The following is a 27,255-nucleotide window of genomic DNA, read 5'->3' as shown; positions in this document are numbered from 1 at the left end:
ATGTTGATTTATGCCTGATAACTGAACTTGTAGTAAGTAATTTTTTGAATGATCTAGGATATCTTAGCCAACAGACTATTAACTAGGACTATATCCTAAATCTCTGTGGTGTAATTTCTATTATAGATTTGCTCTTACTAGAATTGCTATGTTATTCTCATTTTTAGTATGTGATATCCCACGTGGAACAAATGATATCCATCTTTTCTATGCAAATATGCGGAAGATTGTCCTTTTTGTGGTTGGATGTTCCACTTCTGATCAGGATGGAATTCAGCGGTCTCCTGGATGTCAGTTGGAATTGGACAGGTAATGTAACTACAATGCTAACTGTCAAATAATGTCAAACTGAAGTGCATCTCCTTTCATTAAAGATTTTAATGTCAGTGATGAAAATTGACATGTGAAAGAGCTGGTTCTATAATGAAAATGGCTCCAGTGAATATCTAGGTGGCTCTTCTCACTATTTTTCTGTCTATAGTCTGTTTAAACCATTGTGGTAACTTTTAAACTGTTTCCTCAACTGACTTTATCTGCAGCTTCCTATTACTCATTTGAAGAAACTGGTTTTTTTTCCTTAGGCACTTCCAAAGTGCATTTGTTGGCTTTGTCCTAATAAGACTATAAGCACTTCATTCCTTGTAATGAATTTTTGATGTCTGAGATGGAAATAGAGATATATTATGAGGCTTAATGGCCTGTTCCTTGTCCAGCCCATATGGTAGTCTTTCAGTGTAATGTGTACTACACTCATCAAAAGAATGATCAACACTGAGGCTAACCACACCCCTGTCATTCCCTCAAATGAAGTGATCCGTTACTGGGAGAATTTCTTTGGAGGACTGGCAGAGATCTGGCCTTTAAAATGGACCTGTCATTTTTATTTAGACAGATTGCTGTATCATTTGGAGCCCTGAAAAGGGAAAGAAATGTTCAAATCCTATACAAGTCCTATTTAGTAAGATAGCATAGCATAAAACCAAAATAAAGATGAGAATATTTACACTGTAAGGAACATGTTTGCAAAGGTTGTTTCTTGAGTCTTCATGTTGATTCTTCTCAAGACCATGTTACATAGGTGAAGAAAGGGTCCTATATAGTCCTGTTGTGTTTAACATCTACATGTGTAGTAGTAGTTTTGGAATTGCTTGTACCTGTTGAACTCGAGATGCTGAACAATTTGGGACACGTAACAGATTTGTCTGCTGGCAAGGTATTTGTCAGGCATAGTGGGATTGTGAAGCTTGGAAACAAGTATCTGCAACAGCAGTAGGACATCTTGCTTGGAAACAAGTATCTGCAACAGCAAGTAGGACACTTCTTTGGTGGTAGTAATTTGTTTTTGTTTTTTCTACTCATTAGCCTTATCGGTTTTTCTAGATTTGAATTTATTCCATGGCTGAGCATCATGAGGAACTTCATTTTCTGAGTATGCTGTAACTCTTAGAAGAGATCTGAATGTGTTAACTACTAATCTGATTGTTAGGAAATTCCACGTCAAGGAATTATGGATCAGTTGCCTTCCTGGTTCCGTTGCTGTTTTAAGGGATGAATTCTCACACATTAGTTCAGCTGTCCTGAACTGAGTTGGGATTCTCAGAAGCTTTAAAAATAGAAGTAAAAATAATAGGAAAAAGATCTGTATGCACAGTGCACAATGTTGCATGGAGCAAAAGTTATTTTTTCTTTAAGTGTTGATTTTTGCTTTTATTTTAGTATTTAAAATCTAACTTCTTGCTAGTTAAGCTTTTAACTTGAGAGAATATGCTGAATCCTAAAATAACAGCTTCTTAGCTTACTCATATATGAGCTTACCTGCCATGTATTTTGCAAACAAAGGTGTGAAATTCTAGGCCATGAAGATGATGAAGGTATTGGAGCATCTGTCTTGCAAGGAGAGAGACCAAGAGGTGGTTTTGTTTAGTGTTGAGTAGAGAAGGCTTAAGCAGGGGGGAGGGTCTTACCAATGTGTGTAAGTACCTGATAGGGAAGTAAAGAGGAAGAAGACGGAGTGTTCCCAGTGGTGTTCAGTGACAGGGCAAGAGTCAGTAGACACAAACTGAAATGCAAGAAACTCAATTTAAATGTGAGAAAAAACTTTTTTTTTTTCTAGTGAGGGTGGTCAGACACTGGAACAGGTTGCCCAAATGGGTAAATGTGGAGAAATTCAGAATGTGACTGGACAATGTCCTGAGTATCCTGCTGTAGTTAACTCTGCTTTGAGCAGGGATGTTGGACTAGGTGATCTCCAGTGTCCCTGCTGACCTTTGGCATTCCTTGAAACGCAACTTATGTTGCCTTATTTCTTCCTCTAGTACTTGCTTAATCTGAATAAAATATATATATAGAAAGCATTTTATTTTATTATCACCTGAAGATAAATGTTTATTTTAATATCTTCCATTCTGAATGGTACCTTCCACTTCTAAGCATTCTCTGACGAAGCTGTGTCACGCTATAGCTGCTGAATTATATTTTTCTTAATAATTATATTTCAGTACCAAATGTTGAGATATACTAAGAGCAGGCTATTATAATTACTCATAAATTATTTTTATTATTACTATTGCTTAATGCAATCTGTTTCCAGGTTTGAGAACTCTGTTAGATATATCAATGCAGCTTTGGATGTTCTTCCCGTTAAAGGACCTCAGGGTCCTCCATTACCTGTAAAAACTGATGATCTGGTTCAGAATAAATCAGATGCTCGACAGACTTGGTCTGTTAACCCTGAGTATTTGACTTTGACATCTCCTTCTATTAGTAAGTATATTTTGAAGTTAATAACCATTCCAATATTAAAATAACTGTACTGCATGCTATGTTTGTAATTATTTTGTGCTTGTAAATGGGACTTGGCCAATAATCTTGCTGCAGTAGTTTTATATCTAAACAATAAACTTGGTTTGAACACAGTTTTGATTAGTGTCAGAGGTAGTGTGCTGTGTGTGTATACATATAATATGCACTGCATACCTATGAAGACTTTAAAGCATTGTGAAGGTGAAAATAGGGCAGAAAATGCTTCATCTTAATTAGTGCATATCTGAACCTTGGGCATTTCTGTGGGTTTTTGTACATGTTAGGTTCTGACACTTTTTTTGTTACAGGTGGAACAGCAGACACTGGACATGTACAAATTGTCAACAATTCTAATAGGATGTTGACATTTGAGCTTTCTTGGCCAGCTCACTGCCTTACTATAACCCCACAACATGGAGTTATTGAACCAAGGTAAGTTTCTTCTCCTAGGTTTCCTTTATGTGTAAAAGTGTGGTGAGATTTTGGAGGAATTTATTTTTAGTTAGTTAAAGAACTAAGTTAATTTAGGAATTTTAGTTAGTTTTTAGGTATTTATTTTAGTTTATTTACACTATACCCTGGAACTATCTAGTTAGTTAGTTTTCCAGGGTATAGTCTTTTTGTCAATTAACATGCAAATCTAATGTTTATATTTTAGGACCTTATCCTTTTGTAGTTCTGTATAGGGGGAATGTTCTGCCACCAACAAAGTTACCTGGAGGCCAGGAGTTTAATGTGCCTGAGACTACTATTACTGTTGCATAATGTTCCATGAGCTTGGATGGTCAACAAAGCTGAAGTTTTAAAAATCTCCTTTCGTGATATTTTTTTGTTTAAAAATGACCTGTTTGTTTAAAACCAAAGAAGACTTGTTCCTCCCTTCACCAACAAACAGACCAACCAACCCAAAACCAACAGTTCTCAGAATGCTTCTTTTTGGGGACTTAAGAGTTTTGTTTCGCAAATATGCTGATACTAATCAGAACTTGATTGTGGGTATTCTGACAAAACTTTCTTGCCACTCGGCTTTTGGTTTCTCACTATATGTAGGTATGAAAAGATTGACAAGCCAATGTCAGATGACCTGTGTCTTAATTAGCAGGTTTTTGGAACTGGTGTGTGTGAGACCTCTCACAGATGTCAATAATATCTTTCACAATAAAATGCTTGAAAGTTCTGACCACTTCTCACTTTTAAATTTTTGGGTGTTTTTTAAGGTCAGTTCAGAAGGCCCCTTAAGATTCTGTTATTAAGCTATTCTCATCTTTAAAAAAAAAAAAAAAAAAAAAAAAAAAAAAAAAAAAGTCTAATGTTCCACAAAAAATAGGTTTTGCTTTCAGTGTTATTTCGGTACTTGCTTGAACATTGTAGATGCTTGCCCAAAGCAGATACTTTTCAGTCCTGCATCACTGTGCAAGATATGATACATTTAAACACTAATTCCATATTCATGCAGATGTAAATTCTTGGATGTATTGCTGCGGAACTCTCATCACTAGTGATAACAAAATAAAGAGGATTCTCTGGAAGGACTAGGGTATCTGCCACTCCCTGCAGATTCAATCAGTGCTGACAACAACAGTTTCAAAAAGAGATAACATTGATCAACTTTCCAGTAGCTGTGAAAGTAAGGACATCTTGACTGTCTCATACCTAAATTCAGGACTGTCTGGAATTATTTCCTAAGAAGAGGGAATTGAAGGCCTTCTGCAAGCAATTTTCTTGCACTGCATAACTTTAAAACATGTTCCCTTCATTGGAAAAGAATGAGCTGAAACCTCACATGTTGAGTCCAAGTAAGTAGTCTGGATCAAAAACAGAGGCCTGCAAGTAGGAAACAGACCCGTGGGAACAGCTAACTTAAGCACAGCAAGCTGCACTTGCCCAGTTTTCTACTTTCCGTGGCCATCTGCCTGCAGTGCCAAGAGCAGTCATCCTGTCAGGACAGGAGCCAGACAGAATCTTTTATACAATGCATTGCAATGGCTGGGCTGACAGAATTCTTGAACTGATATAGGCCAGAAAATGAGGTCTGATTTCTCAGTGATGGTGAAAGAAGGTCTTAAGATCAAGGACTGACTGCCTTGCTAGAGCAAGCTGACCACCCCTTGTTTCACCTTGACTAAACCCCTTAAGGTCCATGGAATGAGCTGAAGGCAACCTCTGCCTGAATGTGGAATAATAAAGTCCTGAGTCCCTACCGAATTTGGTAGCATTCCAGGAGATTTTTTTTGTGGAGGCAAACTGAAACTAGCATCTGGCACATTGCTGTGCCTCAGTGTTGGGAGTATTGGTAAGTGCTTTGAAAGGAGTTGCACTTTTGGAGTAGGGTCTGTTGGAATCTCCAAAAGCTGTGAGATCTGCCTTTGGAAAGTGTTTCTTCTCTGGGCTCTGCTCCTTTCCATGGCAGTGCGAGTACTGGAAGGTAGTGTCTTGAGGCTGAATATGACTTTTCAGATGTGACCCCATACAAGTTGGATTTTCGTGAGAAGTTTGAGTAAATGTCAAAGACAAACTGGTAGAACAGTGGAATGGTTTGTAATGACAGATAGTGTGTGTACTTAATAAATCATATTCTTATGAACATAGCTTGTACATGAGAGAGAGAACCATGAGTGAAAAGATTCTAAAAATGGCTGAGATTCAAAAAACCATCACAATTCTTTAAGGAAATATAAATATCTTGATTTAATATTCTAAGGGCATTCACATCTGTTAGTTGGTATTTGTAGAGGTGGTCATATTGTGACAATGATTATGGAACTGACTTTCCTGTGGGGACTGATCTTGTTCCACATTAAACTTTTCAAATGCAGAGTGTGTGCTAATGACATCTTAAGGTAATTCTTCAGGTGTAGCTTGAGTGCTTTTGTGAACATACAACCAATGACCGTTACTTCAGCAATTTTGTACTCATTTTAAAAATACTTCATTGCTTATTTTCTCTCCTTCTTTATTTCAATGTCTCTAATATAGAATATGGAATATTGTAGATCAGAATTTTATGTTCTCACTGATAAAATTACTGTGTGATGCCATAACTGCTTCAAGTGAATTTATATTTTTCAAAGGTGTCCCTTCTACATAACTATGGAAAGCATTGATAACATTGAAAGGCTTTTCTTTTTTCTAAGATCAGTTCTGGATGGGAGGAAGGAAAGGAAGCTGCTTCTCTAAAGCTAGAATTTTTTTCAGAGATTCTTGAAGTGTGATTTGTGCGGTATACTTTGAACAGTACAACTCCTTTGTTGACTAGTATTGAAGCTTGTTTTTCTGAAACATGTAGTTAAACAACTAGTCAGGCTACGTAAAGCAGACATATATGATAACAATGGATAAGACTTTCCCTGTGACCCCTTATTACAGCCATCAATGACAAGTTTATAAAGTGTGTGAAGTGTTAAGTTTTTGACTACTAAAACTTGATCACATATATCTGAATACTTTGAATTTAACTCTCTCTAGATCACCTTCACTTGCTGCCTTAAAAGTGCATCCTTTATTTTGGGAGGGGACTAGTGAGATCTGTTGTAGATACTCATTCTACTCTGAGGATCATGCTAATATATATTTTTTTTTCTTTTATTAGAAGCAGTACACTAATTTTGGTGAGCCCTAATCCATCACTTGCCACAAAGCCTTCATTAATTCCTTGGAGTGGCCTAATCTATATTCATTGTGATAATGGACAAAAGGTACCTGGCTTACTTGAAAGTTGAGATTGCAAGTGTCTAGTAACATTGCTAAAACCTTTTAGGTATGAGACAGCAGTTCTGTCAACCTCCACTATTCTCTCTGATTTGTAAAGTTCTCTTGTAAGGGGAAAAACAGAAAGTGAAGAATAAACATAGTTAAGATGCTGTTTTGCAAACTGAGATTCTTAGATCATTCATTTCTGAAGAAATACCATGATGTGAACACTTAAACTGAATTGCCAACAAAATTGCATCTGTATACCCACTACTGCCTTATGCATAATTTTCTAGAAAAGGAAAATATATATTTGTACACATGCATATATAGTAGCCTATATAATATTTTAAAATAAAAGAAGTTAAAGGAGGTTATTGGACAAGTCACTATAGCTCCTTTTGAACTCCTTTAAGATAAACTTAAGCTTCTGTCTGACAAGTCTATGATAAAGCATATCCAGAACAGGGTCTTGCTCTTCATGCATTTGAATCCAAGACTTTTCCCTTGATTAAATTAAAGCATATAAATAAAATTTATGAAGCCAAACACTTTCTTCTTTCATCAGTGTAAAAGCAGGAGGACTCCTTGGTAATCTCCCCTAGAGAAATAGACACCTTAGTTTTCTTAATTTTTACGTTCAGTATGTACTTTGTGTTACTTAAAACAATACATTGAGAGGGAAATAAAAGAAACTGAAAGGATAAAACAGCATATCTACCTACTTTAATTCTTGATGGAGGAAGGTGATATGATACAGAATTGGAAACTGCCTTAAAAGCCAAACAAACAGGGAGGCTGATGAAAAGAGTTGAGAAGAAAGTGGAGACTGTGGACATAGGTAACTATATTAGACTCTACAATATGAGAAAAGACTTTAAAAGTAGAGAATGTAGCAAAACCAATCAAATCGTAAGATCTGATAATGCTTTTGACATTTCTTTGCTACTTACCCAGTTAAGCAAAAACACACTAAGATTTTATTAGCATTAAATGAAGTTTTTAGAAGTGCTAATTAGGTAGCAGAAGGGAACGCAAAGCTCGTTCTGTGTGAGGCAGTCCTGTTCCCATTCTCTACAAGCACAGAATACTGTAGTTGTTGTCAATTACATTTAACTAGTTTAAGTTGTTATTCCTATTGAATTAAAATGTCTGGACAACAAAATTTCAGTAAAAATTCCTATTCTCCTAAGTTAAACTTGTCCTAAAAATCTTTAAATGTTGAACTGAAGTTAGAGGAGACCTGGTGATTTAACATATGAGATAGATAACTTTCTCTGTTGAAATGTAAAGCTGAACAACAAGAGTTCTTGCAGCTCAAGAAAATAGGGATAAATAGTTTGACTAATTAATATATCAATGCTTACTTAAATCTTTCTTTTTCTCCAAATTGTGCCCAAAGCTTATTAAAGTGCAAATTCAAGAGGCAGTCGCAGAGAGTGTGCCTGGAGCAGACTTTCCATCTAGAAGACATGGTATACTTGCTTCACAGTCTGGAAGTCCTACTGTTCATGTGGCAAAACCTCTCTCAGTGCTCCCTCTAACAAAAATGAAAATAAAGAACAGAACCGTTGTTTTGCCTAAAACAAGACCTGGCCAAAGCTCAGGTAATATTGCTCACTTAGTAAATTCAACATCTGTACTATCTTGTGTTCAGAGGTTTTGTGTACTCTATTGTGTGTTTGGGAACTTGGATGCCTTGACTTTGTTTTTGTTCTTTTAGTCTGATAAGTGTGATTGACCAGTTCCCTCTTAAGTTTGAAATGTTATTCCTTGTGATGGAACTCTTTTCAGAAGTCTTCCCCTTCCCCCCCAATTTTTCTTTATAGCTTTTCTTTAAGCAGTATAGCTACACTTTTTCCCACAGATAGGTTTGCATACAGACAGGGAATTTGCCAATTTTTTAAAGCAACTATGATGAATGCAACCATACCATGCCTGGGCAAAGAAGGCACTCTGAGGTTACTGCATTTTGTTGAAGCTCTTTTAAGTCAATGCATTTTTGCAGTAGACCCATTCTCCTCATCTGTGAATGTGTCACTAAAGTGTGAGCTAAATCTATTTGCATTTAGCAGAGAAATAAGTGCTCTTCCTTCAGACAGTAGGCATGTCATCTGTGAGTCTGGACATCTTTGTCTTGTACTTAATGATCAAGGAGGACGCTGTCGATAATGGAGTCTCATATCCTCAGTCTGTACTTCTAATTCCAGTAATGCTTAAGATTCTCCAAATTGCTGTACGAAACTGTCATTCTGTTATCTAGATACAAGGCTTTTTTGGTAGTACTTAGTTTTCTTTTTGAAGTAATGAGTTTATTTTAAATGATTCATTGATGTTACATTTTTATTTAACAGACTTTAGAACTTTCAAGGCTTACTTTATCAATTTATATCTAGAGGTTTTTGCTACACTTATGAAAGAGGAGTATAACACTGCTTTCCTTTCCTATTTTTATAAAAGTCCCATATAACATATAATATATATGCAGTTTAACTTCCTGAAGTGCTACCCTAGGCTGAGATGATCTTACAGATGTTCTGTTGATTCTTACCAAGAGGCACATTTCAAGGTGTGAAATATGCTTATCACAGTTGGGATTTTCTGATAATGTCAGTGAGTTGTTTTCCTTTCTGCAAGTAAAAATAAGCTTTTTATTGAGGTTTTAATATTTTTTATTTTTATATATATTTATATTTATATTATACATTATATAGTTATATTATATTTAAATTATATAATATAATTATACTACATTATATTATATATAATATATAATTATATTTATAGTATATTTATATTACATAAATATTTATATATATATTATATATTATATATATATAATTATATTATATATATATTTATATATATGTGTGTGTGTGTGTGTGCTGAGTAATAAATCCTTAATAGGATGAGAACAGATTTTATTTGATGTAGCTTTATTTGTTTGGTCCCAAACTAGAATGCTGTCAGTCTTTTCTCCTTGAACAGTCAAAGTGTAGATCAACAAGAAAAAAAAAAACAACTTGGGAAGGAGTTGGATATCTTGTGGGGTGTTTTTGGTATTGTGCATTGGTATGTGAAGGTATCTATCTGCCAAAAACCTGAATGCAATAAACTGAGACTGCTGGAGGTGACTTACATCTCTACTATTTGTCATGTGCTGTATTTATATGAGCTCATTTCCTACTACCAGCAATATATTCATGTAGTATCAAATGATATGCTTCAGGTTCTTTTAGAGGATTATCTGTTACTGGTTTAGGGTTGTTTAGAGTGAGATTTAGGTCTCATTTTATTTCTTGTAAACACTTTCAATACGGTTCTTCACTAGAAGATTTTACTTCCAAATTTCTTTTGTCTAAGCTTTCAAGAATTTTATGACAGTGCTTTGTTTGAGTCTGCTCTTGGAGTTGGCATCATGAACATTGTTTCCATTAAACTGCTGGGTGTCTTGCTGTTTAATCTCTTTCCATTGAAGATACTTGAACACTTGAACAAAAACATTTCATATATTAGTCCAATATTTCTTTTCTAGAGAGTTATCTGGAAATGGAGAATAAAGGGGATGAAAACGTGAAGTGGCACTTGTCGTCTTTTGCACCACCCTATGTTAAAGTGAGTGAATGCTCGTGTTGGTAGTTTTATGCAAATCTCTTGGGTTTTTTTTCTTCTCTCTTACTGCTGCTCTCTTTCTCTGTCCATCCTCTCAAAGAATATATGTTTGAGCATGAGCTCAGTTAAAAATTTTCTTTTCGCCTGTGTCCGTATCAGGGAAATGTTCTACTGGTTTTTGGTTGTGTTTTTTTTTTTCCATCTCAAATGTGTTTCCTGACTGAATCAGTCAATGCTCTGTGGGACAGTTTCTGGTTCACTTACTAGTTTAGAGTTTGCTTGTGCTTATCCAGTATCCTCATCTGGATTTCATTAAGTAGTCAAGCATACATGAAAGGTGTGTCCCCCTTTTGACTCCAGAATTCTGGACTTGCCTTGTATTGAGACTTGTGCTGCTGGAGTTACACTGTACATGTGTACATGGTATCTCTGTAGGTAATTTAAGTTAGGATTTAAGACTAAATACAAATTTAAGGATATTACACTGCTGTCGCTTGTGTAATTACTGTAGCTGTATCACTGATGTTTATAAATGCTTCCTGATTTTTTTTTTTGATAGTCTGAAATGCTGTGATGGTCACTTTGATTTTTATGCTAGAATTATTGTGGTCTGTTGCTGTGAAATGAAGAAAAATTGTTATGTAGCACTCTTAGCTGTAGCCCAGAAGACTGAGTGTACCATATTGCAGGCAGTGCACCACTTCTAAACTGGAAGTCAGTAGTCACAGAATCATCTAGGTTGGAAAAGACCTTGAAGGTCATCTGGTTTAACCATTAACCTCACACTGACTCTTCTCAACTACACCAGATCCCTCAGCGCTATGTCGACCTGACTCCAGGGATGGGGACTGCACCACTGCCCTGGGCAGCCCATTCCAACGCCTAACAACCTGTTCTGGAAAGAAATACTTCCTAATATCTAGTCTACACTTTCCCTGGCACAACTTGAGGCCATTCCCTCTTGTCCTGTCATTTTCTACTAGGCTAAAGAGACTCATCTCCAGCTCTCTGCGCCCTCCTTTCAGGTAGTTGTAGAGGGCGATGAGGTCTCCCCTCAGCCTCCTCTTCTCCAGACTAAACACCCCCAGTTCCCTCAGCCGCTCCCCGTACGACCTGTGCTCCAGACCCTGCACCAGCTCCGTTGCCCTTCTCTGGACACGCTCGAGTCATTCAATGTCCTTTTTGTAGTGAGGGGCCCAAAACTGAACACAGGAATCGAGGGGCGGCCTCACCAGTGCCCAGTACAGGGGTCAGATCCCTTCCCTGTCCCTGCTGGCCACGCTATTGCTGACACAAGCCAGGATGCCATTGGCCTTCTTGGCCCCCTGGGCACACTGCTGGCTCCTGTTCAGACGGCTGTCAATCAGCACCCCCAGGTCCCTCTCTGACTGGCAGCTCTCCAGCCACTGCTCCCCAAGCCTGTAGCGCTGCTGGGGGTTGTTGTGGCCCAAGGGCAGCCCCCGGCATTTGGTCTTATTGAAACTCCTCCAGTTGGGCTCAGCCCATGGCTCCAGCCTGTCCAGGTCTCTCTGCAGAGCCTCCCTGCCCTCGAGCAGATCAACACTCCCACCCAACTGGGTGTCAGCTGCAAACTGACTGAGGGTGCCCTCGATCCCCTCGTCTAGATCATCAATATAGATGTTAAAGAGGAGTGGCCCCAACACCCAGCCCTGGGGGACACCACTCGTGACCAGCTGCTAACTGGATTTAACTCCATTCACCACAACTCTTTGGGCCCGGCCATCCAGCCAGTTTTTTACCCAGCAAAGTGTGTGCCCATCCAAGCCACGAGCAGCCAGTTTCTCCAGGAAAATGTTGTGGGAAATGGTGTCAAAGGCCTGCCTGAAGTCAAGGTAGACAACATACACAGCACCCCCCACTTTGCTTTCTGTAACTGACTCATAACTTTCTCTGCAGGATGTGGATGGAACTGCCTCTGTGTATAGGGTTACCTACTCTGTTTTCAGATTTTCCCGTGTTTCTGGTACTCTTGAAGCTCACAGAGAAGAGAAGGTAAACTGACATTTATAAATATTTCAAGCATATTAATGTATTTCAGTTGTAAAATAGGCTCTTGCATGAGAAATTCTCTGAAATAACAGTTGAATTTTTGAAGGTGGTCAGACTTTCTGATAATGATAAAATGCTGGCCTTCCAAAATTGGTTTCTGGAGTGTATCAGGTAATTGGTGTCTACTTAGCACAGCTGTTATATCAGCTGAGTTGATTCTAAGAAATCATGCAGTATGTGGTTTGACTTAGACATAGTGGTATTTTTGTTTTGGGTTTTTTTTTGATTTTAAAAGATAAATTATTCTAGAATAGACAATTGTTATTGTTTCATAAAAATATACAAGAAAACCGCAGATAATACTAGGTTCTTAAGAAACTGGTGTGAAAACTGGTTTCCCTCCCTTAGAAGCAGTCTTGTCATACTTGTTCAAGAACAGTTGTCTGTTCCTAGAACTGGTTTCAGTTGACTTGCAGTTTTATCTCCTGGCCAGTAGAGGGTTTCATAACCACAATTATAAAGCAAATCCAAGGGTGTACTGAGTGGGTTTCTATGGGGTTTTTATCCTTCACCTTCTCCCTGAATGCTACTTCAATTCTGTCTGTTCATCTTCATGGATTATTGTGACATTCCTTAAATACATTATTTCTATGATGGTGCAATTTTTAATCTATTTACAAGACATAAAAAGCTTAGTTCCATAGTTATTTCTTAATATTGAAAAGCATTATTTGAATTTAAACAGTTGTTTGCCTTAGCCATCCTAGTTCAGGCCTATTTGAAAAACATTTACATTGTTGCTATGTCAGGCTGTTGGCTGGAGCTGTTATGGTACAGTGCTATAATGTTTTGCTGTTTTTTGCAGTGGGTATGGTAATATTTGGCTAATTAGATATAGCTGTAGTGATGTAATCTGCTGCTCCACTTCTCTTTCTTCCCCCAACCTCAACTCTGAGAATGTTACAATTACTCTTGAATTAACCTGGCACAGTGCTAAGATGGAGATGAGCCTTTGTTGCATAGGTGACCTTTAGGGATGATCAAATGAATAGCCTGCAAGTTGGTTTAAACTTCAGGCCTTCTAGTAATTGTAGCATGATGTGCTTACAGACTTGGAGCTGGAGGAGCACAGCTTAGTTGACAAGGTGAAGGAAGGTATTACTGTCTTTCAGCTGCACATCTTTCTTCTGGTCCCCTTCTCCCTGTTTTACTAATAGAAATAATTGTGCAAGCACTTGAAGCAGATTAGCTGGACTCAAATTTTGTTTGAGATTGTTTGCACAATGTATTTCTTCAGAACTTTTTCTCTTGTGGGCAGAGGTAGATAAGCTGTATTGTTTTCTGCAAGATCACCTGTGTGTGGATTGTGTGTTCTGTAGTATGGAAATTTTGTGCTGACTTAACTGTAACTTTATTTAGGTTGAATTGTGAAGTTGTATAGATAATAAGCTTCTGCAAAATTTTTCTCTTGTTTTGTTAGGTTGCTGTAGTCTTTTTACCTAGAGATAAAGGGGATTACTCACAGTTCTGGGACCTTGAGTGTCATCCAGTTGAAAAACCTAGTTGGAAACACAAACTAAAATTTCAGCTTTCTGGAGCGGTGAGTATTTAAATGCTGTAAATGCTGTCCTGATAGACAGCCTTGATAACATCTTAATTTTACTATACAGTACTCTTTCTGATATGCACTGGCATATTCTGAAAAGAAACCCTGCTGATATTTTTGTTGGTCTACACTGTATTGTTTTTCTTACGTTACAGAAATACCTTTTTCATCTTGCTTATCTGATAATGCATTATCTTTTGCCATTTAATACACAAAATTTTATTTTGCTCAAAGAAAGTAGAGACAAACCTGCCTTCTTTGGGAATTGTTTCTGTAGATGCAGATTTGTTGGTATCAGACACTAAGTGGATTAGTTTTATTTTTGTAAATAGAAAACAAAGTAACTGACCTTTGCTATAATATATAACTTAATGCATTATTGGAATTTTCAAATATACATATTGGAGGTATGGATGTGTCTCTGATAGAATCTATTTGAGTATTTTATGAGAGTAACAATGTAGATGGGGGTGATTTTGGGGTTTTGTACATGGGAATGATTGAATTTGAGCTCTCTGTTGCTCCCCTGTTGTTCCTTAGCTCTAATTTTATGGTGAGACTTGGAAGAAGAGGTTTGGGAGCTAGAACTGGTTTTATTTGCTCTCACTCCTTACCTTGCTTTTAATCCCTACTTCACCATTTATACAAGAGGAGTCTACATAGGATGGAGAATCTATTACAGTTAGTAATAGAGTTAATTCTAATGATAAGTTAAATGAGCTGAATATGAAGAGCTTTGTACGTTCAGTATCGGATGACTGCTATATATGCTTTGCAGTCTTCTCCAGAGAGTTTGTCTTGATTTTTCTGAGGAGCCCAGGTAAGGAATTGAGATCTTTCTTTAGAGTACCAAGCCTGTTTCACTAGTAGGGACCTTACTTATCCTTCTGCTGGGGTATCTTACTTTTATTTTAAATAACTTCTGACTTGGGTATGAAGAATGAGACCTGCATAATGTTTGTTTGAGGAGGGGGTTTTACTCAGCTTTCATCTAATTCTTTGAACATAATTTTCCTTAAAATGAGGAAAATGTCTGTGTCGTTTGTCTGTTGAAAGCTAGTTGAAATTGAGAGAGGATGAATTCTTTATCAGAAATCTGGAGTTTTGAAGAATTCTTAAAATGTGACTGGTTATTGAGCAGCACAACTTGATATTAATGTTTTTTGAACTACCATGTCAGATTTGTGTTTTTTTTTTGTTTTTTTTTTTTTTCCAAAGCTGTTAACAATTAGATCATTCCAGCATCTATTTGTGCCTATGGGAAAAATTTTGTAGAAAATACTTGCAATGTGTCATGATCACTTTGAAAAAGAGTTGAAAGGGCAATACTTTGTTTATCAACTAGGTAAGGAACTATACATTTGTTTGGAAAGGGTGTCAACACAGAACCTTTACTTAGATTGTTGTAGCTTTTTCATCAGCTCCGATTTTAGTTCAGAAGACAAGTCAGTAGTCTATTATGTCCTAGGGATCAAGAATTTAGACTGTGTTACTACAGTTTGAAAAGGACTTAGATCCTGCTAGGTTTTCTGAGGCAGAGGTCTATGGCTCTGGTTAATGTGACTTTTGATGGAATGCAGTGGGAAGACTGACTGACTGACTGTCATTCATTCACACTCATTCAGTGACTGAGTGGTATTTATTTATAGCACTGTTTCAAAAGAAATGAAAAATTGAAAGAGCTCAGGAAAGATCTGAAAGAACAAAGTGAAGTTAAGAAAATCAGTGGTATCATTTTCATTTTTTCCTGAAAAATCTGACAAACTGTGACTTTGATTATGCTCTGCATGCATTTTCAGTCTCTGCCACTGGAAACCATAGTCAAGAGCTCAGAAGGCATGTCTCCAGAACTGATCCCATAGATAAAGAAGGGAGGGATTCTACATGTGCTTTACTGCCCCAACCTTTTGACACTTAGTTTTTTCTTTTTCAGAGAAACATTTGTTAGGCTGCCATGAGGTATTATTCTGAGATCATTGAGCTAAGAATGAGTATCATCATTGTGCACAAACATCTCAGATTGGCATTTTGGTCTAATTACTGGTCCTTTCTGGGTGAGACAAGGAACTAGCAAGAACCTGCCTGAAGGCTGAGGCAGCACATAAGTTCTGATAGCTCCTTTACCATATAGAAAGTTGAGGACTTCATGAAGAATCCCTGATGTTTGAAGATAGGACAAATGTTAAGTGCATGCCACTTCTTAGTTTACATGGTTTATGTACTTTAGCTGCATAACTATATACCTTTTTAATGTTTCATTTTGCAACACAGTTGAATTTCTTAATACTTAACACAAAGCATACTGCTAACCAAGAGTCCTGATTTGATTATTATTATCAGCAGTACAAAGCTTCATCTTTGGGTATCCTATGAGTGAGAGAAGGAAAAATCTTTTTGAGCTCTGTGAGCAAAATAATTCCAATTTTAAAGCTAAACAAATCTCTATGGTCCTGAGGTTGCTTTGGAACAACTGCACTCAGTTGTAACCATCTGGACAGTGTTAACATACTGCTTTTATTTGAAACAGAAACAGTCAGTAGGAGCTACGGTAAAGCACACAGTACTTCAAGATGCCCTTCTAAAGACTGGGGGAACTTCTGATATTTTTCCATAATGTGCCTTGTTCTCATGCAGTAAACTTGCCATATTGATAAATTAGAATTTGAATGATAACAGTGAGGCATGACACCCATAATTTTTTTACTACATGGAAAATTAAAAGCTCTTGAAACAAGACACATGTACAGATTCTTTCTTGTCTTTATGTATTGGGTTCTACTGCAGTTCATGGGTTATTGGCAACTGAAAAATATTATTTTAAATGAAGATTTTTTTTTTTGGCTGCTGCTATTTCTGACAGACTGATTAGCAGCTCTTTCAGTAGAAGGGAATGTCTAAAAGACAAGTTTGTCATAGCAGTTCTATTGAAGATGAATCTATTTTTTTAAGCTTTCCTGTGTGAGGGAATCAACTGCCTGTCTAAAACGTCAGCACAGTTTCAAAAACTGAGATAACATTGTACGACCATAAGTGTAGGAGGTTCTTCTGGTTCTCTGACTTTAAGGTGTTGTGATCCAAGAGGCTCCAAACAGTACCTGGCTAGATTTGTTAAACAACGCAGAATTTGAAATTGGCTACTTGACAGAGTACTTCCTTAGGGTTATCTGGTTGTCTTATATCCTGACTGTGGCAAATACTGTGGCCTAATTTCTGAATGTAACAATTTCCATATAATGCATTATCAGATTCTATTTCTCTGGAGAGACCTTTCTTTGAGAGGGATGTGTTGTTCATAATAGAAAATTATTATAAAGCTTTTTGCTGTTGAGAGAATTCAAATTATAATGATGACTTACACATTCCTTCTTTCTGAGCAGTTGTTTAGCCGACTTTGCTGTTCTTGAGGCATATGGGCAGAATATCTGCAGAGGAATTGTTTTTCGTTTTGGCTTTTAGTAAAATCTTTGTTGCTAGCAGCTTTCTCAAGTTTCCACCTGTGCTGCTAGGTGGTTGTGAACTGGCTTGTAGCAAAGTATTCATAAGACACAGAAGCCTGTTAAAGTATTCTTCCTAAATCATTACTTCTGTCTCAATGATCCAGACTTTACTGTTCCTGAAAGTTGATACTTTAAATAAAAAATCTTGGATTGGGTAAGGGAAATGACTTACATACTTGAGTACTTAAATGCTTTTTAATGCAAAGTTTAAAGGCTTCTCTATTTTTGCCAATAGGGTGCTAAAACAGAAAATGAAGCTTCAATTGTGAAAGCTTCTGCAAGTGCTCTCACAAAAACTGAGCTTCCAGTTATACCAGAAATGAAGGTTTACTCTGAAGCACGTACAATTAAATCAGGGTAAGTATGGACAAAACCTGAAATGAGTCTGCAACTGGGTAAAAGGTGGGGGTTGGGGGAGGAACCAAAACCTTTTTTACCATTAGGACAGCTATGTGGTGGAACAGGCTGCTCAGAGGGGCTGGGCAGTCTCTGTCCGAGAATGTTCTTGGGATCTGACTGGACAAAGCGCTGAGCAGCCTGGTCTGACCTCGCAGCTGACCCTGATGAGAGCAACTAGAGACCTCCTGAGTCTCCTCTGACCTGAATTATCCTGTGATTCTAAGAGTTGAAGGGTAAACATCTGCAAAAAAAGACTTACCAGACCTCTTAATGGCTTTGTATTGTTCAACCTCCCTTGATTTTTCTTTTCAGTTGGGTTTTTAAATTGCCTAACCATGATTTGCTGTTGTAAATGGGTTGGTGTCAACAGCAGAATCTTGTGTATACTTTTTGTGTACTCTCATTTTGGAGACTCCATAGAACTGTAAAGTCACTTCTGAGAAGACCCCTGTCCTGCATGTGTTAACCTTGCTGTTCCTTAGTCTTAGTTGCCGGTTCTTTTACTATGAGATGTTGTGAATATAGCAAGGGAGTAAAATGTTTTGGTTAAACATGGCATCTCTGAGAAGATTCTAGTTCTCAAAGCATATGGAGAAAGAATTCAGTTTATGAAAGTGTGTATAAGGAAATGTACCAATATTTATGCCACAATGATGCTTTCATATCTTCTGGCTAAAACATACTGCCTATAAAACTTGTGAGAGAGTTGATGCTATTAGTATCTATTTATTATCTATTTTTTCTGATTTAGTCTCAGAAAATACACCTGTTAACTTGAAATATGCAGTCAATACGTCTAGACCATATAAGTAGGAAATAATAATATATGAAATTCCTTTTCCAAATTAGACAGAATGTGGTAATTCGAGGGGTCTATGCACCAGAAGACCTGTATACTTTTCCTCCAACTAGAGTTGGGGAATCATGCATGTTGAAGGTCAACTTGCGGAATAATTCCTTTACAACACAGTTGGTAAGTTTGACAGACTTTATTTTAAATATATTTTCCTAAGACCTTCCAACAGTTCAACTGTGCTGTTTTTTTAACTCCTGACAGAAGGTTGCAATAGTACAAATCTTAGTTTGTTAGTTTCAAAAGTCAGTGTTATAGTTGAAGAATTTTGCTCTCCAGTAATTTTTTAATTTTCTTTTGTTTGACTGAATCACTGAGTGTATTTGTAATATACCTGTACTAAAAAAATAATATAGTTCACATAGATTTATTATTACCCTGATTGTTTTATTTTTAAACTTAATTAAAATCTTGCGATGTGATTTTTTTTTCTTTTTTTTTTTTTCTTGCTATGCACAAATGTGGGCAAGCTTTCTTTTTAAACCCTGGGTCCGTGTAAAGCTGTATTTGTAAATGACCTGTTTTATCTTAAGCATGTCATAAATTGAATATGATAGGCTTCGATATAGTGCACTTTTAAGCATTTTGTATTCAATTACAGCTGAAATTTCTAAGTCCCAGAGAGCCTTTCTATGTCAAGCACTCGAAATACTCTCTAAGGTGAGTAATGCATTTGCTAATATTCTCTCCTAACAAAAAAATTAAACAAGTAATTCAGTAAGATAAATATCTTCTCTCTACATACAGTGCTAAAATGTAGATATAAATATCCAACATTCTGGCTGTCTAGTTAAAGGTTTTTGGTGTGCTTTTTTTTCTTTTTTGCTAAACTGTACTCTGTAATCTTGGTTAGAAGCAGAATGAGCCCACACAGTTATTTCTGCATCTGCCAATTTCTTCCCTGCAAATTGTTTCGAACAGTGCTGCTGCTTTTAATGCTAAGCCTAATGCTTCATTTAACCATTTGGCATGCGGTGCACAATCAAGTCATTCCTTCCATTTATAATTTCTGCACAACAGACCAAGCAAATTGCCTTCATCATGCTTCTAATTTGACAGACCTGCAGAGCTGCATCAAAGATTCTCGGCAAATACAAGGTTTGAGCAGCCAGTGGAATTGCCTGGTCATACCAAGTATTTCAGCATATTACCTGCATAAAAGGGGTTTTCAAGTTGGTGGTAACAGTCCCCCAGAATAAACCCAGACATCTTGAGTTCATTACAACAAGTATTTGACAGTCCTATTAGTCATCTCTTCAAGAAGTATAGCATCTCATGTGCTCATCTGTAACAGTGGGATTGTCAGGAAAACAGAAATGCAACCATTTCATTAGAAGTCATACAGCATATGTTCTCAGTGTTTAAATGGGTTCCTGTTTTAAAGATGGGGAAGTTAAGGGTATACAGACCAGAAATTGTGAGCAAAATCATAAATGGAACTAGATACACTCGCTCCTAATCTAGTTTTTTGTTTGCCAATGATACTTAAGCATTTATTATAAAGACAGGGCTATGGTGGTGTTAGCCACAGGCATTCAAGGTTTTCTTAAAGCCACTTTTGAGTGCAAAGTGTTATAATTCCACTTAGGCGTCTGTTCCAGTGTTTCAATTTAACTGGCATCTTTTTAATAAATATGTCACATTAGACTGCACAGAAGTTTTTTATGGAGGCAGTGACCAATTTAAAATCTATCCAAATAAAGATGAGAGCCTAGATCTGTCTGAGGCTGTATAACTGTAGACAGAGGACAGGGTGACTTGAGTGTCCTGGAAAAAAAATCAGTAATTTCATTGGAAGATACTTGGATATTTAAAAAATATTTTTGAGGAATGCTATAAAAGCTATTTGATATTATTTTCTGTGAGAGATGATAAACTCCTGTTGCTTTTATCCAAAGTAGACATAAGAAGTTTAAAATTCAGTCTACTGTTTCTAAAGGTTATCAGTGGAATATACTGCACCTTCTGATAATGTTCTACAACCTTTTTTTCTAGTAACTTCAGCTCTTTTTTCTTCAGTTGTAAATATTGGCTTTTCCTACCTTTTTAAAAATTCATTTACCTGAAGTCAACATAGCTCTCTGAAGAAGCTCTCCCATTTAAGAGCATAAAGCACAGAAGAGTTACTTGGCTTGGAAAGATGCTTTTAAAAAAGTGATAAAAGGATATCTTTAACTTGCTTTTATTTGAGAACAGCATCAAGGAGGATTTCAAGAAAGCCAGTGTTAACTGTTTCCTTCTGAACTAGGTTAACTGGACATCTTACAAAGTAATATTCAGAAGTAATTGGATAAGAAAACTGTTTGAAGGAACTTGGGATGTTAAAAGAGTTTAAAAATAGTACCACCTACCTGTGTGTTTGAACCAAAAACGTGTCATATAGTAAATGTGGTCGCTTGCCTGCTCTTCATTTTGAGGGCCAAATTTGAAAGCTATGCTGTGTAATCAAGTTTCAAATTTCGATAATGGAATTGCAAGTTTGTATTTGTGTTTAGTAATCAAGAGTCTGACCTTCTGAAGCTGGTACAGTGGCTTGCCAGTTCTTGTTCAGTTGGTTATGTCATCACAAGTACCAATATGTAGCACTACTGGTTCCTTTACCACAGTTTGCTCAGCTGAAAATAGTAATGGCCTTTATTCAAATATAGTATCTTACAACCAAAACTGTAAGGGGGGGAAAAAAAAAAAGGAATTTTAACAATCTTCACCATACATTTTAAAGTGTATATTTTGTTTTTTAACCAGAGAGATGTCATTTAGCTAATATTACAAGTCCTGAAAAGAATGGGTGGGAAGGGATTTTGTCTGGAATTGGCATTCAGAAGAGGAGTTTTGTTTATTGACAGAGTAGATTTTTTTTTTCCTGCAAAGAGTACACCTTTAACAAGATGACTCTTAAGTGTTATAAACATATGGATGAAACTTTTTAAAAAACACTTGACTTTTTAAAAACCTTTGGCTAGGTTCTGTTTCTGGAAGGACTACCAGGTTATGCCTATTTAAAAAAAAAGGTTCGAAAACGAAGGCATTTTTATTGTATTGCCTTCAGAAGCCATCTGAAATAAGTTGATTACAGGCTAGTATATAGTTCATATATTACTAGAAGGTAAACCTGTTTTTTGCTTGCCATTATTTTTGTTTCCAGTAGCCACCATTCTGGGTGTCAGGAGTTACTATCTGTTGACCACAGATCTGGTGACTATGGCGTAGATGCAGTTTACCCATACTGTTCTTTTTAAACTTAGCTATTGCTGCTACTGTGTTTAGGGGACTACAGTATTTGTTCGTCTATGAAGTAGGCTTCAGACATACCTGCCATAGAAATACCACTTCAAACTGATGCAACAACCTGTAAAGGCCATATAGTATCGATAGACGAGTTGCAGGCATAGTGAGAAGTATGAGAAGTAAAGTAAAACTTTTCATTAAGAAAAAAACCAGTTAATTGCAGGGGAATTCTGGTTGTCCTGACCACTATTATTCTTGACTAGTTCGTGGCTACTGTACTTCAGAAAAATCTCTAAGGTTGCTGCATTTCTAAGAACATTTATTCTACATAGTAGCCTAAAGGGCTGTTGTAGCTGGAATATGAACTTTCACATTTTGTTAGTTGAAGAAAATTAAAATAGCATCTTTCTCTTTGGATTAGGAAACATGAGAATTCAAGTGTCTTGAGCTTTATCCCAGTTGTGAGAAATAATGGACTGCTACAAAACAAACTCTTAAGTAATGTCTGACTAATTCTGCTTTTAGAGAAGAATGATTATGTGTATAGCACCAACCAAATGGACCTGAATTCAGAGGTCAAATGGAATTGAATATAGCTGTCATATGTAAAGAAACTGTGCTTTGCCTCAGTAACACTGGGGTCATCTAGTATGTGTTCTGGAAATCGGTGTTTGACAGCCAGATCTGGCCTTCTCTTTAAAAGTGATATGGAACTTAGTGCTGAGTTTCTGATAGTATAATTTTGAGATTGATTATACTGTTCTTTTCAAGTAAGTCTAGGATATGTAAGGAACCATGCATATATTAGTTTTGAGATGATTTTATAGACTTGTTCATCCCTCCTGACTTTATACTGAAATTACTTTTATTTTTGTAAATTCTCAGATGGCCTGGTTGTATGCAGCTTCTAACTCTATTCTTACTAAAATGTATGTCTTTTAATATAATACATCAGTTACAGATTAAATAGTCATACTGATATTCTTCATTTATATATTTTTTTTAAATAAAGCCAAGTAAATATCTTCATCCCATATATTATAGATGGATAAAGAGACAGAGCATGCCAGGTTTGTTATACAACACTTGGCAATCTGTGAGACATGAAACCCTGATCTAGCTGTACTCTTTTGCTGTATTGTTGATTGTCGTTTAATACAACTTAATTAGTGCTTTGGTTTTGTATTAATCCAACTGAAAAATATAGTAGCATACAAGTCTTTATTCTGAAAGTGTGTACTCTTAAGTTACTTGATTCACCAGGATGTGTTTAAAAAAAACCAAATGAAAACAAAACCCAAATATGTGCTAGTGTGATTGCTTCAGCACTAAAGATGACATGAGGTTGGGATCAGGCTTATATGTAGGGCCAATATTATGATTTCCAAATATAGGAGAAGGGTAAGAGCACGGTCTGATTATGTTAGGTTGGATTAGTGTAGAGGAAAGGAATATGAAAAGATAGGAACAAAATAAGAAAAAGTAGGGGAAATAAGCCTACTTATATATAAGCTTACTTATAAATATCTATTCCAGAGGACACTGGATAATACTAAATACTGTCAAGAGGAGAAGACTGAAGTTACAATAAAAGAAAACAAAACCATCTTTTCTGTCTTTGTCAGTATTACTAACTGATGCTGTTCATTTTTCCTTATGCCAATATGTGCCTGTTACTGGTGCCTGTTACTGTTACCTGTCTGTTAGTGCTGGATATTTCTGTTGGAAGCCTTGGAATCCAGTATGCTGCCACTCAGCATTTCCAGTTTGTTGCTTCTATAGCTTATATTTTTTTAAATATTCACTGTAGGCTTTTAACACTTAAGATATTCACAGAATTGTCTAGGTTGGAAAGGACCCTGGAGATCATTTAGTCCAACCGTTCTCCTAGCACAGTTCCCACCTACAGCATATCCTTAAGCTCCAAATCGACCCGACTCTTGAACACCTTCAGGGATGGGGACTCCACCACCTCCCTGGGCAGCCCATTCCAACGCTTAACAACCCGTTCTGGAAAGAAATGCTTCCTAATATCTAGTCTAAACTTTCCCTGGCACAACTTGAGGCCATTCCCTCTTGTCCTGTCATTTTCTACTAGGCTAAAGAGGCTCATCCCCAGCTCTCTGCAGCTTCCTTTCAGGTAGTTGTAGAGGGCGAGGAGGTCTCCCCTTAGTCTCCTCCAGACTAAACACCCCCAGTTCCCTCAGCCGCTCCCCGTACGACCTGTGCTCCAGACCCTGCACCAGCTCCGTTGCCCTTCTCTGGACACGCTCGAGTCATTCAATGTCCTTTTTGTAGTGAGGGGCCCAAAACTGAACACAGGAATCGAGGGGCGGCCTCACCAGTGCCGAGTACAGGGGTCAGATCCCTTCCCTGTCCCTGCTGGCCACGCTATTGCTGACACAAGCCAGGATGCCATTGGCCTTCTTGGCCCCCTGGGCACACTGCTGGCTCCTGTTCAGCCGGCTGTCAATCAACACCCCCAGGTCCCTCTCTGACTGGCAGCTCTCCAGCCACTCCTCCCCAAGCCTGTAGCGCTGCTGGGGGTTGTTGTGGCCCAAGGGCAGCCCCCGGCATTTGGCCTTATTGAAACTCCTCCAGTTGGCCTCAGCCCATGGCTCCAGCCTGTCCAGGTCTCTCTGCAGAGCCTCCCTGCCCTCGAGCAGATCAACACTCCCACCCAACTGGGTGTCAGCTGCAAACTGACTGAGGGTGCACTCGATCCCCTCGTCTAGATCATCAATAAAGATGTTAAACAGGAGTGGCCCCAACACCGAGCCCTGGGGGACACCACTCGTGACCAGCCGCCAGCTGAATTTAGCTCCATTCACCACAACTCTCTGGGCCCGGCCATCCCGACAGTTTTTTACCCAGCAGAGTTTGTGATTGTCCAAACCTCGAGCATTATTCACCCATTGCATTTGGGGTTTTTTAGGCAATCTGAATAGGTGAGGAAGTATATAACTTAAAAAGGTGTAATATAAAATCTTTAAAACACTTTTTGAAGATGGGTATATTGACTTGCAAAAATTCAGCAAAATACTTCTTAATGCAGAGGCATTTAGAAGTGATTGAAATTATTTTATTAGCTTCAAACTGGTGGAATTTCAGATAGAATTGGAAATTTTAGTCCACTTGTCATGTGACTTATGAAGAAAAGGAATGTAGTAACTTTGCTCTAAATATAGTTTGTGCACTGTCCATATTGCGAAGAGGCAGCCCAGACTTGTTTAGGTAGACTAGCAGCAATGAAGTATTATAGTAGTTTGTATAATAACTAGGAAAGAATGACCTTTACAATCAAAGTCCCTCAGAAGAATAAGACATGATCAAATCTATAAAAATAAACTTGATGATCCAGTGTACATTCAATATACTATTTTAGTTAAAATCAAAATGAGACAAGAATTTCTCTATCTGGTAGGATTTATTTGTTTATTAACAATGAATATGCACATAATTGCCTTTTTACAGATCCCATCATTACATCAATGTGCCAGTCCAGTTCAAGCCAAAGGCAGAAGGAAAATTTGAAGGTCTCTTCGTTGTGCTGACGACCGAATATGGCTCAGTTAATATTCGGCTACGTGGTAAAGCTATTGCAGAAAAATAGAACTGTTTCAGAAGTGTTTATAATAATTTATAACAGTTTATGCCATTTAAAACACTCAGAGATTTGCTACATTTCCATACTAATGTCCTACTTGTTTTGCCCTGTGATGCTGCTTTGATGGAAAGTCTTCTGTAAGATGAATTATGGTGCTTGTTTTAAAAATATGTTTTCACAGTAAAAACACTGAGAAATAACATTGTATGTTTTAAAGTTATCATGTTCCTATTTATGTTTATGCACTTTTGTTAAAAAGGGAAGTTTTCTATTTTTGCATTTATTAGGAATAGCTAGATACTGATATATTTTATTTTAAGCATTGTAAATACAGAAATAAAATCTATGTGTTAAGAGTTGATTCTACCTGATTTCTGTCTTTGGTTAGAGGATTCCTTGACGTAGGTGGGGGATCAAACTGCCTACTCTTAGGTAGTGTTAATTTTTTGGGGGACCTTTGGGGAGCAGGGGGAGGAATTGCAGTACAGCAGCCGACCTGTTGAGTTCATATCTCTATCTGGTAAAGCTGGGGCCAGATCGATGATCTGACAGTCAGCCCCAGACTTTTTACATGGTTCAGTGGCAGGCATAAGCATTGTTTTCAACTCTTAACAATGTGAAAACAGTGTAAATTAAACATGAGCAATACTGCCTTCAGCCCTCCAGAACGGTTCATCTAACCCAGTATTCTGTCTCAGAGTGGTGAAAAGATGTTGCTTTGAGAGATGACATAAGCCTGGCTGCTGCTTTTGGTTCCCTTTGCTTGCATTTCCTCAGCAATCTGCAGTCATTGGATTAGGGATGGGAGGTAGATTCCCATCTATTCCCCCCCCCTTTTTTTTTTTTTCATTTATGGACCTGTTTGTGAATTTATCTATTCACCATTTTGAACCCTTTTGACACCTTGTTTCCACAACTTCATGTGACAGTAAGCTCTAAAAGTTCACTGTTTTTTTTTTAACAAAAAGTTTTTTTTTCCTGTGCTAAACTGTCTTTTTTCTAATTTTTTTGAGTCCTTATATTGTAGGATTCATTGAACAACAGTTCCACAGCTTACCCATTATTACCATGTCCTTTGTACCCTTTGGCTCTGTCTACTGTGTTATTTCTGTAGCATGAAGCTGTAGGTCTGAAATTGCCTTAAGCTAGAAATGTAGTTTTTTGACGGCATAGTTCTGCCATAGCATACGTACATTATTCCTTTCTTCAGGTTGGTAGAAATGTGAGTGAAATTCTTTTCAATGTGAGATTGTTTAACTGCGTTTTTGAACAACTGATATTTGAAAAAATGGGGAGGAAAAACTTGAAGTACTCGGTGCATTGCCTTTGAAGCATGCCACTGGTATTACGTTTAAGTATGCTACAGCTGCTGTTTCTTCATAAAACCCCATTTTTCAGCAGTCTGGAAATGAGGAAGGGAAGATTTACTAAAATAAACATCAGAAGACTTGCCACCTCCTTATTCTCCCATCAACATGTAAGCTTCTGTCTGTTAGATACCGTGACCGTGTTCCTCTTGTCCTCTCTCTGCCAGATAGATATTGCTTCTATGTTTCCCTAGTGTTGCCTGTGTATATCTGAATACAGAATTGGAATGGAGGGAATTTTCTGTTTGCTGCCTTACCTCAGCAGGCTTGGCTGCTTATTTGAGAAAGACCTTAGTGTCCAAAAGCCTATGTTGATTCAGTTTTAGAAGCACAATTAGAAGTGTCTTCCAGAGGTGCAAAGAAGACAAAGTTCAGTGTTACAATCCTCCAAGCCTTTTCATCTCCTGCTTGATTATCTTCCAGCTTCCCCTCTATTCTAAAGTTGTCTTTGCCACTTGCTAGTCAAGAATAATCCTTGTGAGATGTGGGTAGTATGGATTTCGGGTTATTAGCTCTAACTGTTCTACAAATTCTCTTCTGTTGTTTCATGTTATATGTTAATGTAGCTAAAGTCTTACCTATTA

General features: G+C 37.3%; 1 protein-coding gene across 2 annotated transcripts in view; it reads left to right on the top strand.

The window, feature by feature from the left end:
- CEP192 (centrosomal protein 192) overlaps positions 1–26,100 on the top strand; it is a 72,737-nt gene extending 46,637 nt beyond the window's left edge. For both annotated transcript variants that reach the window (XM_026843153.1, XM_026843152.1), the window contains exons 32-43: positions 168–309; positions 2,591–2,763; positions 3,111–3,234; positions 6,392–6,497; positions 7,895–8,099; positions 10,028–10,107; positions 12,022–12,117; positions 13,595–13,714; positions 17,453–17,574; positions 18,466–18,589; positions 19,071–19,129; positions 25,172–26,100. In XM_026843153.1, coding sequence (XP_026698954.1) covers positions 168–309; positions 2,591–2,763; positions 3,111–3,234; positions 6,392–6,497; positions 7,895–8,099; positions 10,028–10,107; positions 12,022–12,117; positions 13,595–13,714; positions 17,453–17,574; positions 18,466–18,589; positions 19,071–19,129; positions 25,172–25,310 — 1,490 coding nt within the window. In that variant the 3' untranslated portion in view covers positions 25,311–26,100. The remainder of the gene's footprint in view (positions 1–167; positions 310–2,590; positions 2,764–3,110; positions 3,235–6,391; positions 6,498–7,894; positions 8,100–10,027; positions 10,108–12,021; positions 12,118–13,594; positions 13,715–17,452; positions 17,575–18,465; positions 18,590–19,070; positions 19,130–25,171) is intronic.
- Positions 26,101–27,255: the final 1,155 nt, after the last annotated feature.

The sequence above is a fragment of the Athene cunicularia genome, assembly GCF_003259725.1.
Source record: "Athene cunicularia isolate RWA chromosome 2 unlocalized genomic scaffold, athCun1 chr2_part1, whole genome shotgun sequence".
Lineage (NCBI taxonomy): Eukaryota > Metazoa > Chordata > Aves > Strigiformes > Strigidae > Athene > Athene cunicularia.
Note: the sequence above shows the minus strand (reverse complement) of the source record. Positions and strands in the feature narration are given on the sequence as shown.